Genomic DNA, 13,123 nt, shown 5'->3' on the forward strand with positions numbered 1-13,123 from the left:
GAATTAATACAATTTTGAACAAGAAAAGTATGAAAAGAAAGTCAGACAGATTATGAATGAAAAGAAAGTTAGACAGATTAGGAATGAAAAGAAAGTTAGACAGTTAGAAAGTTAATGATCAAAAAATATGGCCACATTAGATTTAGTCTAAGAATTTAGGCAGTCAACTCTTCCTTCATTTAAAGGAGATTCATGATGTTCTACATTTATTGTGTCTAAACAGCATAGAAAATGAGTTTAAATTAATTAATTTCCAAATTAAATTAAAATAATAATTAATCTCAAAATTTAATTTCTTTAAAAGTTTTTTTTTTCAAATTAAATTTCTAGATTTCGGTAGCTATATTGGAATTAATTATTCAAAGCGGACGTTCTAATGGATACTAACAATTGTATAATGTATAAATTGTATTCTATTGTATATTGTATAACTATTGAATGAAAATGAATACTAAATATTGTGTAACATTGCGTCTATAGAATAGCAAACGGTATTTGATTCCCTGTGGTAATGGAAGGGTCGCTGTAAGGGGGTGTTGTACTAAAGAGACTGTGTTATTAAAATTCTTTGCAAAATTATTTGTTTAGCATTATTTCTCGTTAATAATAAGGTGAAAAATATAAATGAATTTATATTTTTTTTCTATATGTTTTAAACTATGTATATATTGTTTTCATTTAAGTGAAAATTCTCTTTTCTGACAAAGAAACAATGGAAGATAAAAACTTTTGGTTTAACCACTTAATGTGTGCGCTTGACTTAATCCAAGCGCGCTAAACAGGCCAAACTGTGCACTCTGTGCATAATTTGTGCGGGGTCGGTATTTTATGTTACAGTAATTTTCATGCACACCATTTTGTAATTTTTTTTTGCTGAAACAAGGTTCTAAAATATGTTTTATATTTATAAAAAATTATTTTTTGCTTCTTTTTTTTAAATGTGTGCGTTAAGAGGTTTAAAAAAATAAGTTTATTTTTTTAAACTGTTTTCGACATCTAGAAAAAAAATTATAGAAAAATCACAGGGAATCTCGAATTGAGCTTTTTGAACTCGAATTGAACATTTTTGAACTCTGAGCTTTTGCGTTAATTTTTTAAAAAAAATTATAAAAACATAATTTTCATTCTCGATATTAAATTAAGGCTAAAGGATTTTTTTCTCGATAGATACTAGTTTGTTGAAGTAGTAAAAATGACAACAATGAGTTGTATGGGTGAAACAGCAATGAGTTTTGTTGTCCACAAAAAAATGAAAACACAATGAATGTTATTTTTCACAAAAATAGAAACACAATTCGTGTTGTTTTTCTCAAAAATAAGAGCATAATGAGTGTTGTTTTTTAGAAAAATTGAAAACTATGGCAACAACAATAAAAATTGTTTTACACAAAAATGCGACACAATAATTATTGTTCACACTGCGAGCAACAATGAGTGTGATATTCTAAAAAACGAAACACAGTAGAGGTTGTTTTTAATATAAATGGGAACACAATGTTGCAAAAATAGAGAAAACGATCAGCAAGAATGATTGCTTTCTAGGTACTGGTCCTTACCAGGGAAGAAAAGGAAGTGCCTCGGAAGCAATGAGGATGTCAGAGATGGAAAAGAATAAAAAACACTCATCGTCTGTTTCTTCTTACTATCCTCAGCCTTATGCAACCACTCATTTAGCTGGAAGAGGTCGAAGTGAAGATGGAACAGATTCTGGATATCATCAGGTAGTAAATCATTCCAATTTGTACACAGCCTTGTTAAAATTGTGCATGCATTAGTAAATCATTCCAATTTGTACACAATCTTGTTAAAATTATGCATGCATTAGTAAATCATTCCAATTTGTACACAGTCTTGTTGTCATTATGTGTGCATTAGTAAATCATTCCAATTTGTGCAAAGCCTTGTTAAAATCATGCATGCATTAGTAAATCATTCCAAATTGTACACAGTATTGTTATCATTGTTTCTTGCATTAGTAAATCATTCCAATTTGTACACAGTCTTGTTATCATTATGCATGCATTAGTAAATCTTTCCAATTTGTACACAACCTTGTTAAAATTATGCATGCATTAGTAAATCTTTCCAATTTGTACACAACCTTGTTAAAATTATGCATGCATTAGTAAATCTTTCCAATTTGTACACAACCTTGTTAAAATTATGCATCATCTATCTTTAATCTACATTTTTAGAATCATTGGCAAAAATGAAGGAAAAAATATACACATTAAGAATCGCTAATTAATACTTTAACGTACGAAAATTAAGATTTGTAAATTGATAAGTATTAGTAATTGTGCAAATTAAAGCGTTCAAGTTTCTTTTATTTCGCCAGCGTTATCATGCCAGCGTTTTTGTTAATATAATGTCTTTTGATTTTCTGCATTCGGATAAATGGTGATAAATTCTTCTATCTCTGGTAAACATACTGTAGCAACAATCTAATATAATACAAACGTGCTATAGCGATCACCTAAAATAGTACAAACATGCTTTAGTGATCACCTAATGTAGTACAAACGTGCCTTAGCGATCACCTAATATAGTACAAACGTGCTATAGCGACAACCTAATATAATACAAACATGCTTTAGCGACCACCTAATATAGTACAAACGTGATATGCGATCACTTAATATAGTATAGACGTGCTTTAGCGATCACCTAACATAGTACAAACGTGCTTTAGCGATCAGCTAACATAGTACAGACGTGCTTCAGTGATCACCTAATATAGTACAAACGGGCTTTAGCAATCATCCAATATAGTACAAGCGTGATATAGCGATCACCTAATATAGTACAAACGTGCTTTAGCGATCACCTAATGTAGTACAAACGTGCTTTATCGATCACCTAATATAGTACAAACGTGATATAGCAATCACCTAATATAGTAAAAACGTGATATAGCGATCACCTAATATAGTACAAACGTGCTTTATCGATCACCTAATATAGTACAAACGTGCTTTATCGATCACCTAATATAGTACAAACGTGATATAGCAATCACCTAATATAGTAAAAACGTGATATAGCGATCACCTAATATAGTGCAAACGTGCTTTAGCGATCACCTAATGTAGTACAAACGTGATATCGATCGCGATCACCTAATATAGTACAAGCTTGCATAAGTCATACCAGCCAACTTTTGCGATTTTTGCTGAGGATCTTTAATAGAGGTAAATGAGAAAGGGTATGAGTAAGAACATTATAGTTATTAGTAACTTTTTAAATTTGGTCAAGCTTATACGCATATAAGGCATTATATTCAGGTTTCATTTACAGTGGAGCATCATTTATACGACGATCGTTTATACGAAGTTTACATTTATACGACGTTTTAGTGTGGTCCCTATTCATTCCTATTCATTTTAATGTAAAAATATATCGTTTATACGACGCACAGAATCGGTTATGCGTCGGTTTTTAGATTTTGTTTACGTTTATTTTACTTTTATTCTTCACACTAAACACGGGTCTTTTCTATCATTTAATGCCGAATCGGACAGTAGCTTATAAAGGCAAAAAAATTTAAAGGAGGCATAAAAGAAAAGATCGCGTTACTCTGCTGCTTTCTGTAAACTCTGATGGAAGTGAAAAGATCACTCCTTTAGTGGTAGGAAAATCAAAAAATCCCAGATGTCTAAAGCATATCAAAACGCTTCCGCTGAATTATGACGCCAATAAGAATGCGTGGAAGACGACCGAAATTTTTACCAGTTATCTGAAAGAACTAGAGAATGTTATGCAGAGGCAAAAACTAAAAATTTTGCTATTTATCGACCAATGTCCAGCTCACCCACCGGATACTAATTTTTTGGAAAATGTAAAAGTTCACTTTTTCCTGCAAACTGCACAAGTGTGTTTCAGCCATTAGATTTGGCCGTGATTAGGAATCTGAAATTGCAGTATGGAGAGCAGTTAGTTGAACTCACTATTTGAAACATTGCAGAGCCTAATCCCAAGGAAATAAGTGTTCTCCAAACAATGAATATGATTTTGTTGGCATGATCTCAGGTAACAAAGACAACAATAAAGCTCAACGTCAATCCTCACATCAAACAACCGTAAATAATTTTTTCTGTAGACGTAACGTGAAATGATTAAAGTGAAAAAAAAACAAATTTGGATCATTAAAAAAAAATAGTAATAAATAAATAAAATAAATGTAACGTACATTCAAATAGCTTACTGCAATTTTTCTTTTTTTTATGGTTATTTGTTTGTTTTGCTTTGTCTAATTTAGAAATTTATGTAAATCAACACGTTAAACATTAAAATTAACTGAAAACAGCGTTAGTTTTTAAAGAAAAAATCGATTATACGACGTTATCGTTTATACGACGTTTTTCAGTGTGTCCCTTCGGCGTCGTATAAACGATGTTCCACTGTATTTGTTTCTATATTTTTAATTCTTTTATGTTGGGGTAGTTAAAAAATTTTTTACCCTTTCCATCGGAGAGTTGCCAAACTGGCAACACTTAATCCAAAGATGTTGCAAACCAATAGAAATGTAAAACCACTTGCTTCTAATCGAAAAAAGAGATAAAGTATGCATCTTTAATAAGAATACAATATCAAAAGTCCTAGTTGCCAAAGTGTCACCTGACTGATATTTGCAACAGATATTTGGTGTTCCATAAGGGGATAAATCAAGTTTTTCAAGTCCAGAATGATATAATTAGCGTAAAATATTTGCTACCATTTGTAAATATCGTTCTTAAAAACTGTATAAGTTGACTGACATGGCATAAGTACACTTTCACGTTTTGTTCATTTATATTTTTGTTAGTTGCAGGAGGAGCCTCTATACGCAACAGTGAAAAGAACACCGCGTCCTCCCAGGTCAGACGGACATATTTATCACTGTCCAGGTAATAATAATACAACCATTTTGAATGTTAATTCGATCCTTAAGAATTCGAATTCACCAAAAAATTAATTAAGCATCATAGCAGCCAATAATAATATGGTGGTATTACATGATTCTCAGTACCTTTTCTTTATTAATTTAGCGTTTTGTACAAAATTTATTTCTTTATTTCATTTCTTACTGATTTCCAAAAATAGTTTTATTTTATAACCTTCGTTGAACAGCCGGCCCAATTTTGATTTCACGGCTATTAGTGTTCAACTCCTTAGTCTTGTAATTATGAACACAATCCAGTAAACAAGGTAACTCTTGGATCAAGTATTGGGAAAAATTGGCCTTCGTGCAGGATTTTTTCATTGTACTAGCCCGTATTTGCTTTACATTGTGAGGAAAGCAACGAAAAACTCACCCGGTTATCCGGACAGTAAGGGGACTGTAAAGCATGATCCTTCTACCCCTGTAGTTGTTTTACGTCAGCACTGTGATCGGTGCTAGCTGAGTGCAGAATTCGTAGGGACCAACCATTGCTTTGATTCGAACGTGGGTTATCTCATTGGGAGCGAGCACTATTTCTCCTGACAAAACTACGTGACATCCTTACTATGGCCGTTAAATGATAGAGCCCATGGCCATGGTTGGGTGATGTAGCTTGTTCTGTGTCCCTTACTTTTTGTGATTGGAAGCATGATCTCTGATATATATTATATCGACATTGTGGATAGTACTGCTCGCCCAACTCTACGACAATATTTTTGGGGAATCAGATTTTTCCACCAACAGAATATCTGCTCCATGGTTTGAAGAAATAGGACTGGTCTTTTCAGAACCCCAATAAAATTTAATGGATCTTTTTTTGGGACAAATTAGAACGCAAATTACGTAGCTAGCCTTATGGACAATCCTCAATTTTGCTGCGATTGACACCTCAAACTCAATTCCCATGGCCATCAATCGAAAACTGTTGGTCTTCCCTGACGAGTATAGGTTGTCATTAATGCAAAAGATTAATATCATGTTGGACTAAGGAACTAGACTAAAGGAGCCCTTTAGTCTAGCACTAGTTACCAACTGGTGGCCCGCGAAGCCTTTTTTGTGGCCCGCGAACTGAAATATATTAGTTGTCATTTTTTTTCATATTTCATGTAATTTTTTTCCCTTGTTAATTGTCATTTTCAATTTTAGTAAAAAATCTGTATGGGTTTAAAACATTTTTCTTTCGTTGAAATAAAACTAATTTCTTTGTTTCTGTAAAATTTAGCATACCAACTGTGCAAGAAAAATTATTTCTCAGGTAAAAATCTACTTCTTCTTTTAATTTGCAATTCAATACTTTTGTTTTGTACAACTTGATAAAAATCTGACTGTAATATTTAATGTTCCTTCAAACATAACAGAGTCCTATATAAAATTTTGATAAAAGTTGCAACTCGCCATTCGACTGGTGTTTTTTAATTGCGGCCCCCGGCCTTATGTAAATTGGTAACTTCAGTGTAACCACGTTTTTAAAAGACAAATGAAATATGACAATGATGATGTACCGAATTTCAATTTTCCCCATAATTCATGTGACCTGTTTGTGTTTCTGTGAACAGGTTTGTTGATGGATGCCGAGCAACGAAGTCAAAACAACACGACGACGTCATCCAAAGATGGCGGGGGAATGAGGGTAAAACTCAGTGAGAACGACGCCCACAACAACACATCAGGTGAGGATGATGAAATGCTCATGCAGCGAATCCAAAAATACCTAGTGAGCACCCTCTCTCTCTCAATCACTCTTTTTATTTTATTTTTTTTCACTTCGATACTAATGAAATTGCATTAACCTCTATTAAAAAAAATTTACATTTATCAATAGAAATGTTTATTAATTTAATGTAATTTGTTATAATGTGTTTGTTGTTGATGCAGATATCATAAGTACATAAGGGTTGCCAATACCTGGAATAAAATAAATACGTTATCACTAATTTCTTTTCTCAAGGTTAATGAAAAATGTTTAACCTCTTCCTTCTCGCTTCTATCAAACTGTCAAGTTGAAATTTCGCCCTCTAATTTTAGTTCCCATGATATTTCCAGGCTGAATTATTCAAAAGTAACGCTCCAAAAAGATTAAAACGTTCTATTTCTTATACTTGGAATCATGTTTCTTTCTCGAATCTGTACACCAGATGGCAGTATCAGACTATTTGTAATGTGTTTTGAGAAAGTTTATTTTAAATTAGATATCACTTATCTAGCACTTATCGAACATGTTCGTTCACCAGAAGTTGGCACTTAGCTCCGCCTTCATCACATGGTATCCGATGATACTATTTCGCTATTTTTGGGAGAAGGATGTGAACAATCCTGAACAAGGTTGCTATTTGGCGATCGTATGACAAAAAATATTTATTTTGTAATCTTTGTGAGCATTTTTTTTTACATTAAGTATTTCCTAAATTGGATGATATTTCTCTCTTTTGAGTGAATAGTTTGTCCTTTTTGAGACATTTTGTTGGGAAAACAGCAGTTTTTAAATTTAAAGTATATTTAATTAGCTTAAAATATATTTAACGAACGGTATAATAGCAGATCATAAAGCTAAGTAGGTGATTGAAAAAGAATTCACTGTTAGCGTTTAGCTCGCATTAAGGTTTGTCTCAATTTCAAGTGCGGAGATGTTTCCCCTCTTACTCCCACACTGAAATGAACTCTGAGGAGGTGGAGCCAAGTGCCAACTCCTGGTGAACGAACTATATATGAAGAGCGAATATACAAAAATTAAAAATGAATACACAGATTGTATTTGCTTAGTTTTAATATGTTTTCTTAAATAAAAAAATTTTACTTTTCTTGAATAAAAAAAATTCACCTTTATTAACCGTTTTCTTCCAAATTATGCCTCCATCAAGGGGTTTGATTTAGCTTCCTCTCTGAGCATTGCAGATGTTTTCTTCATAATTTTCTCACCTATAGTTTAATTGATTTTTTTCGGTAACTAAAAATAAATTTAGCCCTTTATATTTCACACTGCAGTTATCACTTAAAAAAAATTCCAGTTCTTAGCAAACCTGTACACTTATGCATGCCTGCAGCATGGAGTTTCGTACATGAATAACTAAATTAAGATGCGTGTAAACGAATTTATGTTTTATGTGGCGACTTCTTAACTCTAAATAGTGGCAGACTAATCCAGCTGCCAGCAGACTCGATCGCCTGGTCGTCCATTTTGGGCTTATAATTGAGGTAGAAAAAAAAATCTCTGAGTCACGTGACTGAGTATACAAGAGTTGTACAAGAATATGGAAACACGATATGAATTATACTATGGAGACAATATATGGATTCTCTACTAAGTCTATGTAAACAATTTTTGTTTCAGCTGTAAATGTTTTGGAAGAATTTTTATGGCAAAACTTTTGGTACAATTTGAAAGTTCATAAACTAGCTAAGATGTCTTATTAGTGATACGCCCAGGGAAGAAAGCGTTAGATTGTAGAGTCCAAGTGGCATCCCCCCACCCCCAGTTCGAAGAACTAACTGAAGCTAATGGTGGACATTTTGAAAATATCGTAATGTGATTTTCATTCCTTGAATTATTTCGGAAACTCATGATGTGATTGTGAATTGTATTTCTTTAATTTAAAGGTTTACCACTTGCAGCGACATCTGAGACATCTGACTATAAACATGAAATCTGGGAGAAAAAATGCATGTTCGGTCACATGAATTTTCTACAAGAATTTTTTTTTTTTAACCTTAACCATTTTCCTGGCATAAATTTTTAAAAACTCTTACCATAAACATCCTGCAAGTACCTATTCTAGGAGTCTGATTTAATGTGATTTTCATTCCTTGAATTATTTCGGAAACTCGCGATGTGATTGTGAATTGTTTCTCTTTGGTTTAAAGGTTTACTACTTGCAGCGACATCTGTCGAAATCTTTTTGAACTGAAAGCATGAAATCTAAGAGAAAAAATGCATGTTTGGTCACATGAATTTTCTACAAGAATTTTTTTTTTTTAACCTTAACCATTTTCCTGGCATAAATTTTTAAAAACTCTTACCATAAACATCCTGCAAGTACCTATTCTAGGAGTCTGATTTAATGTGATTTTCATTCATTGAATTATTTCGGAAACTCGCGATGTGATTGTGAATTGTTTCTCTTTGGTTTAAAGGTTTACTACTTGCAGCGACATCTGTCGAAATCTTTTTGAACTGAAAGCATGAAATCTAAGAGAAAAAATGCATGTTTGGTCACATGAATTTTCTACAAGAATTTTTTTTTTTTTAACCTTAACCATTTTCCTGGCATAAATTTTTAAAAACTCTTACCATAAACATCCTGCAAGTACCTATTCTAGGAGTCTGATTTAATGTGATTTTCATTCATTGAATTATTTCGGAAACTCGCGATGTGATTGTGAATTGTTTCTCTTTGGTTTAAAGGTTTACTACTTGCAGCGACATCTGTCGAAATCTTTTTGAACTAAAAACATGAAATCTGGGAGAAAAAATGCATATTCGGTCACATGAATTTTCTACAAGAATTTTTTTTTTTTTTTAACCTTAACCATTTTCCTGGCATAAAGTTTTAAAAACTCTTATCATAGACATCCTGCAAGTACCTATTCTAGGAGCCTGATTTAATGTGATTTTCATTCCTTGAATTATTTCGGAAACTCGCGATGTGATTGTGAATTGTTTCTCTTTGGTTTAAAGGTTTACTACTTGCAGCGACATCTGTCGAAATCTTTTTGAACTGAAAGCATGAAATCTAAGAGAAAAAATGCATGTTCGGTCACATGAATTTTCTACAAGAATTTTTTTTTTTTAACCTTAACCATTTTCCTGGCATAAATTTTTAAAAACTCTTACCATGGAAATCCTGCAAATACCAAATCTGGGAGCTGTGTTTATAGTTTTTTCTAAACTTTCGAAAACAGAATTGTACCATTGTTTCAATGAACTGAAGAACTTCATGCTTTTTGAACTGAAAGCATGAAATCTAAGAGAAAAAATGCATGTTCGGTCACATGAATTTTCTACAAGAATTTTTTTTTTTAACCTTAACCATTTTCCTGGCATAAATTTTTAAAAACTCTTACCATGGAAATCCTGCAAATACCAAATCTGGGAGCTGTGTTTATAGTTTTTTCTAAACTTTCGAAAACAGAATTGTACCATTGTTTCAATGAATACAAATTGTGTTATTTTTATAATATTTTCTGGGTATATATGCCTTAAGTCAATAACCTTCATTTCTAAATATTTAGTTATTTATTATTATTTATTTTACAGGAAGCAGCAGAAAAAGTCGTGATTCCAAGCACTTAAGAAAATCTTAATAAAAGAAGAAACTCTTTTTTCTGTGGTGTTCAACCGAATCTAGTCATTGATTGGATAGCAGAAGAGCCAATGAGAAAGAGACTCTTGAACTGTTCACTTTATCTCTGTATCATTGACACTGTAAATACATCCTTCTGCTATCCGAATTCGCTGGAAAAACAACATTGTGATCTACATATTTTTTTTTTCCTTCAACTTGTTCTATATTATACATATGCATCAAAATTTTCAAGTTCGGAAGAGTATATAGTATTATTCTATACAGAAATAACAACAACAAAAAAATCTTGAAAAAAAAAAGAACATTTTTGAATATGGTATTATGCTGTTAAGTCTCTTCTTGGACTGATGAGGTTCACTTTGTATATATGTTCGTTAAAAAGAGACTTAACTGCAACTCGTATACCAGTCTTCCTATCTTTTTCTGACATACTATAAGTAGCGTGATTGATATAATATTCATTTTAAACTTTAAAAAAAATGACACTAGTCAGCAAAGAGTCAGTTGCCTGTACCATTTTAAGTAGAGAAAAACAAGACGGGGAATTCAAACTTCTCTGAAAACCACCAAGACTGATGTCTTTTAAGAATTTTTATTTGTCTATAAAAGGGTTGAAATAACCTGCATGAAGAAAAAAAGCAAATTAAGCACACAAAAAAAGTCAGAGAAGGAGGTCAATTAAGTTAAAGCTATTTATTTCTGAGGCTAATATATCATTCTTGGAAATATAGTCAGCCTTGCGCACAGACCGCCTTTACTCTCCAGAGAAGCCGATGCTCGTCTATCTGAAACTGGATAGGCTTCAAGCTGCTATTGGGGATCGAACCCCAGTTCGAATGTCAGTTCAGTGCCTTTACCCCTGAGGCAATGACTAATTAACCACTTAATTAAGTATAAGGAGCTAATATTATTAATAAATAAGTAATTTCGTACACTGAGTGGTTAAAACATTTCAGTAAAATAAACAGTTACGAACTGTTTTTAAGCTGCGAAATAGATTATCAAAAAATGCTCCCTATTAATAGAACTCGCTTAGAACTCTTGTAAAAGACAAAATAAAAAAAAACACGCAAAGTCCACAAATTAAAATCTAGAAAATTAAAAACTTTTACAAATCATTATTAAGATTGAGAAAAGCGAAGAAAGTACTCATATCATTATAAAATAATTTAATTTGTCCAATGAGATTAAATGTGTTTCAAAGTCAGTAAAAAACGTTAATTGAACAATGTTTCGATGTCTTTAATGTCTTCGTTGCTCTTATTGTCTTCAATAATTTTTGGTCAAAATTTGAATATTTTTATCTTTCTTGCACTTAACTATTAATTAACGGCCTATCGTGTGCATTATAACGTATGCACCTATAATGCATTTTGCAGAAATTAATGTACTGTTATTATCAAAAAAATTAATTTTCTAGGATTTTAATCCCTATTTGCTCTTATTGATATTAATAATAATTGTTAAAATTTTGAATATTTTCTTCTAATATGCCCATTAAGATATGAATCTACTTTGCATTCAGACACTATTTATTTATTTAAATTTTTTTTTTGATGATAATCATGATGATTTTAATCACTCTCGTGCTTTTATTGCCTCAATAATGAATAACCAAAATATGAATATTTTGTTCCTCTTTTGCCCTAAAATATTAATTTTCTAATCCTGACACGTATGCATCTACAATTCATTCTGTTGATTCATTATCAAAAAGTGTTTTTCTATATTTTTAACTCTTTCATTGCTCTTATGAATCTCAGTCATTTTTGCTCAAAATTAGAATTCTTTTTTTAATGATTCATATTTTGACGCTTGGCATCACTTTCAGAATTTGCATGGAGAAAGCTGGCTAAAAAGAAGCTTAACTTGACCTAACAGTAATGACTGACTGTTGCAAAATCACAGCAGTCATGAAAATAGTATCCTATCAACAAAAACCTTTATTTAATGTGAACTTTCGAAAAACGGTCTTCAATATATAACGATGTCTAATATACATAACGTAAGGATTATTGAAAAGATATGTTAAGGGCGGTTATTACTTGAGCAATTCAAATGTTTTAAAACTGGAAATATGAATGAAATTTTCTCCTATCAGACTTTTGTACTTTTATCTGAAACTCGTAATACAAACTCAGAAATAAAATAGCAACTGACAAAAAAATTCCTGTTGTACAGTGTAATGGCTGCAAAATAATAACTTTTAATCAGTCAAAGAAGTACAATTTATGGAGTCGTTTTTATAAGATTTTTAATTCAAAAGCTAATTTTTTGCTAAATTTCACTTAGATGGAGGTTTTAAATTATGAAAAATTCAAAAGTTATGTATTTATTCACTATTCTATTAACTATTCACAGAAGAGTTTATTGCTGAGTCATAAAAAGTGTATATTGTTATTTACATTACTTTTAAGAGCTTCGTTTTAAATTTTTGAGCTTAGGCTTTGAGGTTTAACATTCAGTACAATAGCAATATAATAACCAAAACAATTCAATATAATAACAATATATTACTATATTAAATCTTGATGTGTTTTACTTTTTCGAGCTAAATTAAAATTAAATTTTTCAATTGTAATTTTTTTTTACTTTATTTTTATTTCATTTAAAATATTTATAAATTCATTCTTATATGTTGTTTTTGTGAAATTTCCGCTGTTGTTGTAAATAATTTTTTGAGTATTTAATCAATGTAATTCTATTAAAATATTGCGACCATAATTATTAATCTCAAAATGATTGAGAACTAGAAATGTAAAATAACTTAGATACCGAAAATGTCTTTTTTTTATTTACTTACTTTATTTTTTGTGTATTTTGAAGAAAAAAATTTAAAACCAAGTTCAACGAGACAGAGTATGCTCAAAATGCGAACTCTAGTAGCAATAGTTCATCAATT

At 31.4% G+C, this 13,123-nt stretch overlaps 1 protein-coding gene across 3 annotated transcripts in view; it reads left to right on the forward strand.

Annotated features, from left to right (window-relative positions):
* LOC107450135 (cell adhesion molecule Dscam1-like) overlaps positions 1 to 11,287 on the forward strand; it is a 446,044-nt gene extending 434,757 nt beyond the window's left edge. Inside the window, exons 22-25 of one of the 3 annotated variants that reach the window (XM_087158866.1) lie at positions 1,543 to 1,721; positions 4,805 to 4,886; positions 6,478 to 6,591; positions 10,173 to 11,287. In XM_087158866.1, coding sequence (XP_087014992.1) covers positions 1,543 to 1,721; positions 4,805 to 4,886; positions 6,478 to 6,591; positions 10,173 to 10,219 — 422 coding nt within the window. In that variant the 3' untranslated portion in view covers positions 10,220 to 11,287. Of the gene's footprint in view, positions 1 to 1,542; positions 1,722 to 4,804; positions 4,887 to 6,477; positions 6,636 to 10,172 lie in introns of all 3 variants that reach the window. The other 2 variants (XM_087158865.1, XM_071186796.2) reach the window with 2 other exon arrangements.
* Positions 11,288 to 13,123: the final 1,836 nt, after the last annotated feature.

The sequence above is a fragment of the Parasteatoda tepidariorum genome, chromosome 3 (genome assembly GCF_982258835.1).
Source record: "Parasteatoda tepidariorum strain Cologne lab strain chromosome 3, Ptep-v5.0, whole genome shotgun sequence".
Taxonomy (NCBI): domain Eukaryota; kingdom Metazoa; phylum Arthropoda; class Arachnida; order Araneae; family Theridiidae; genus Parasteatoda; species Parasteatoda tepidariorum.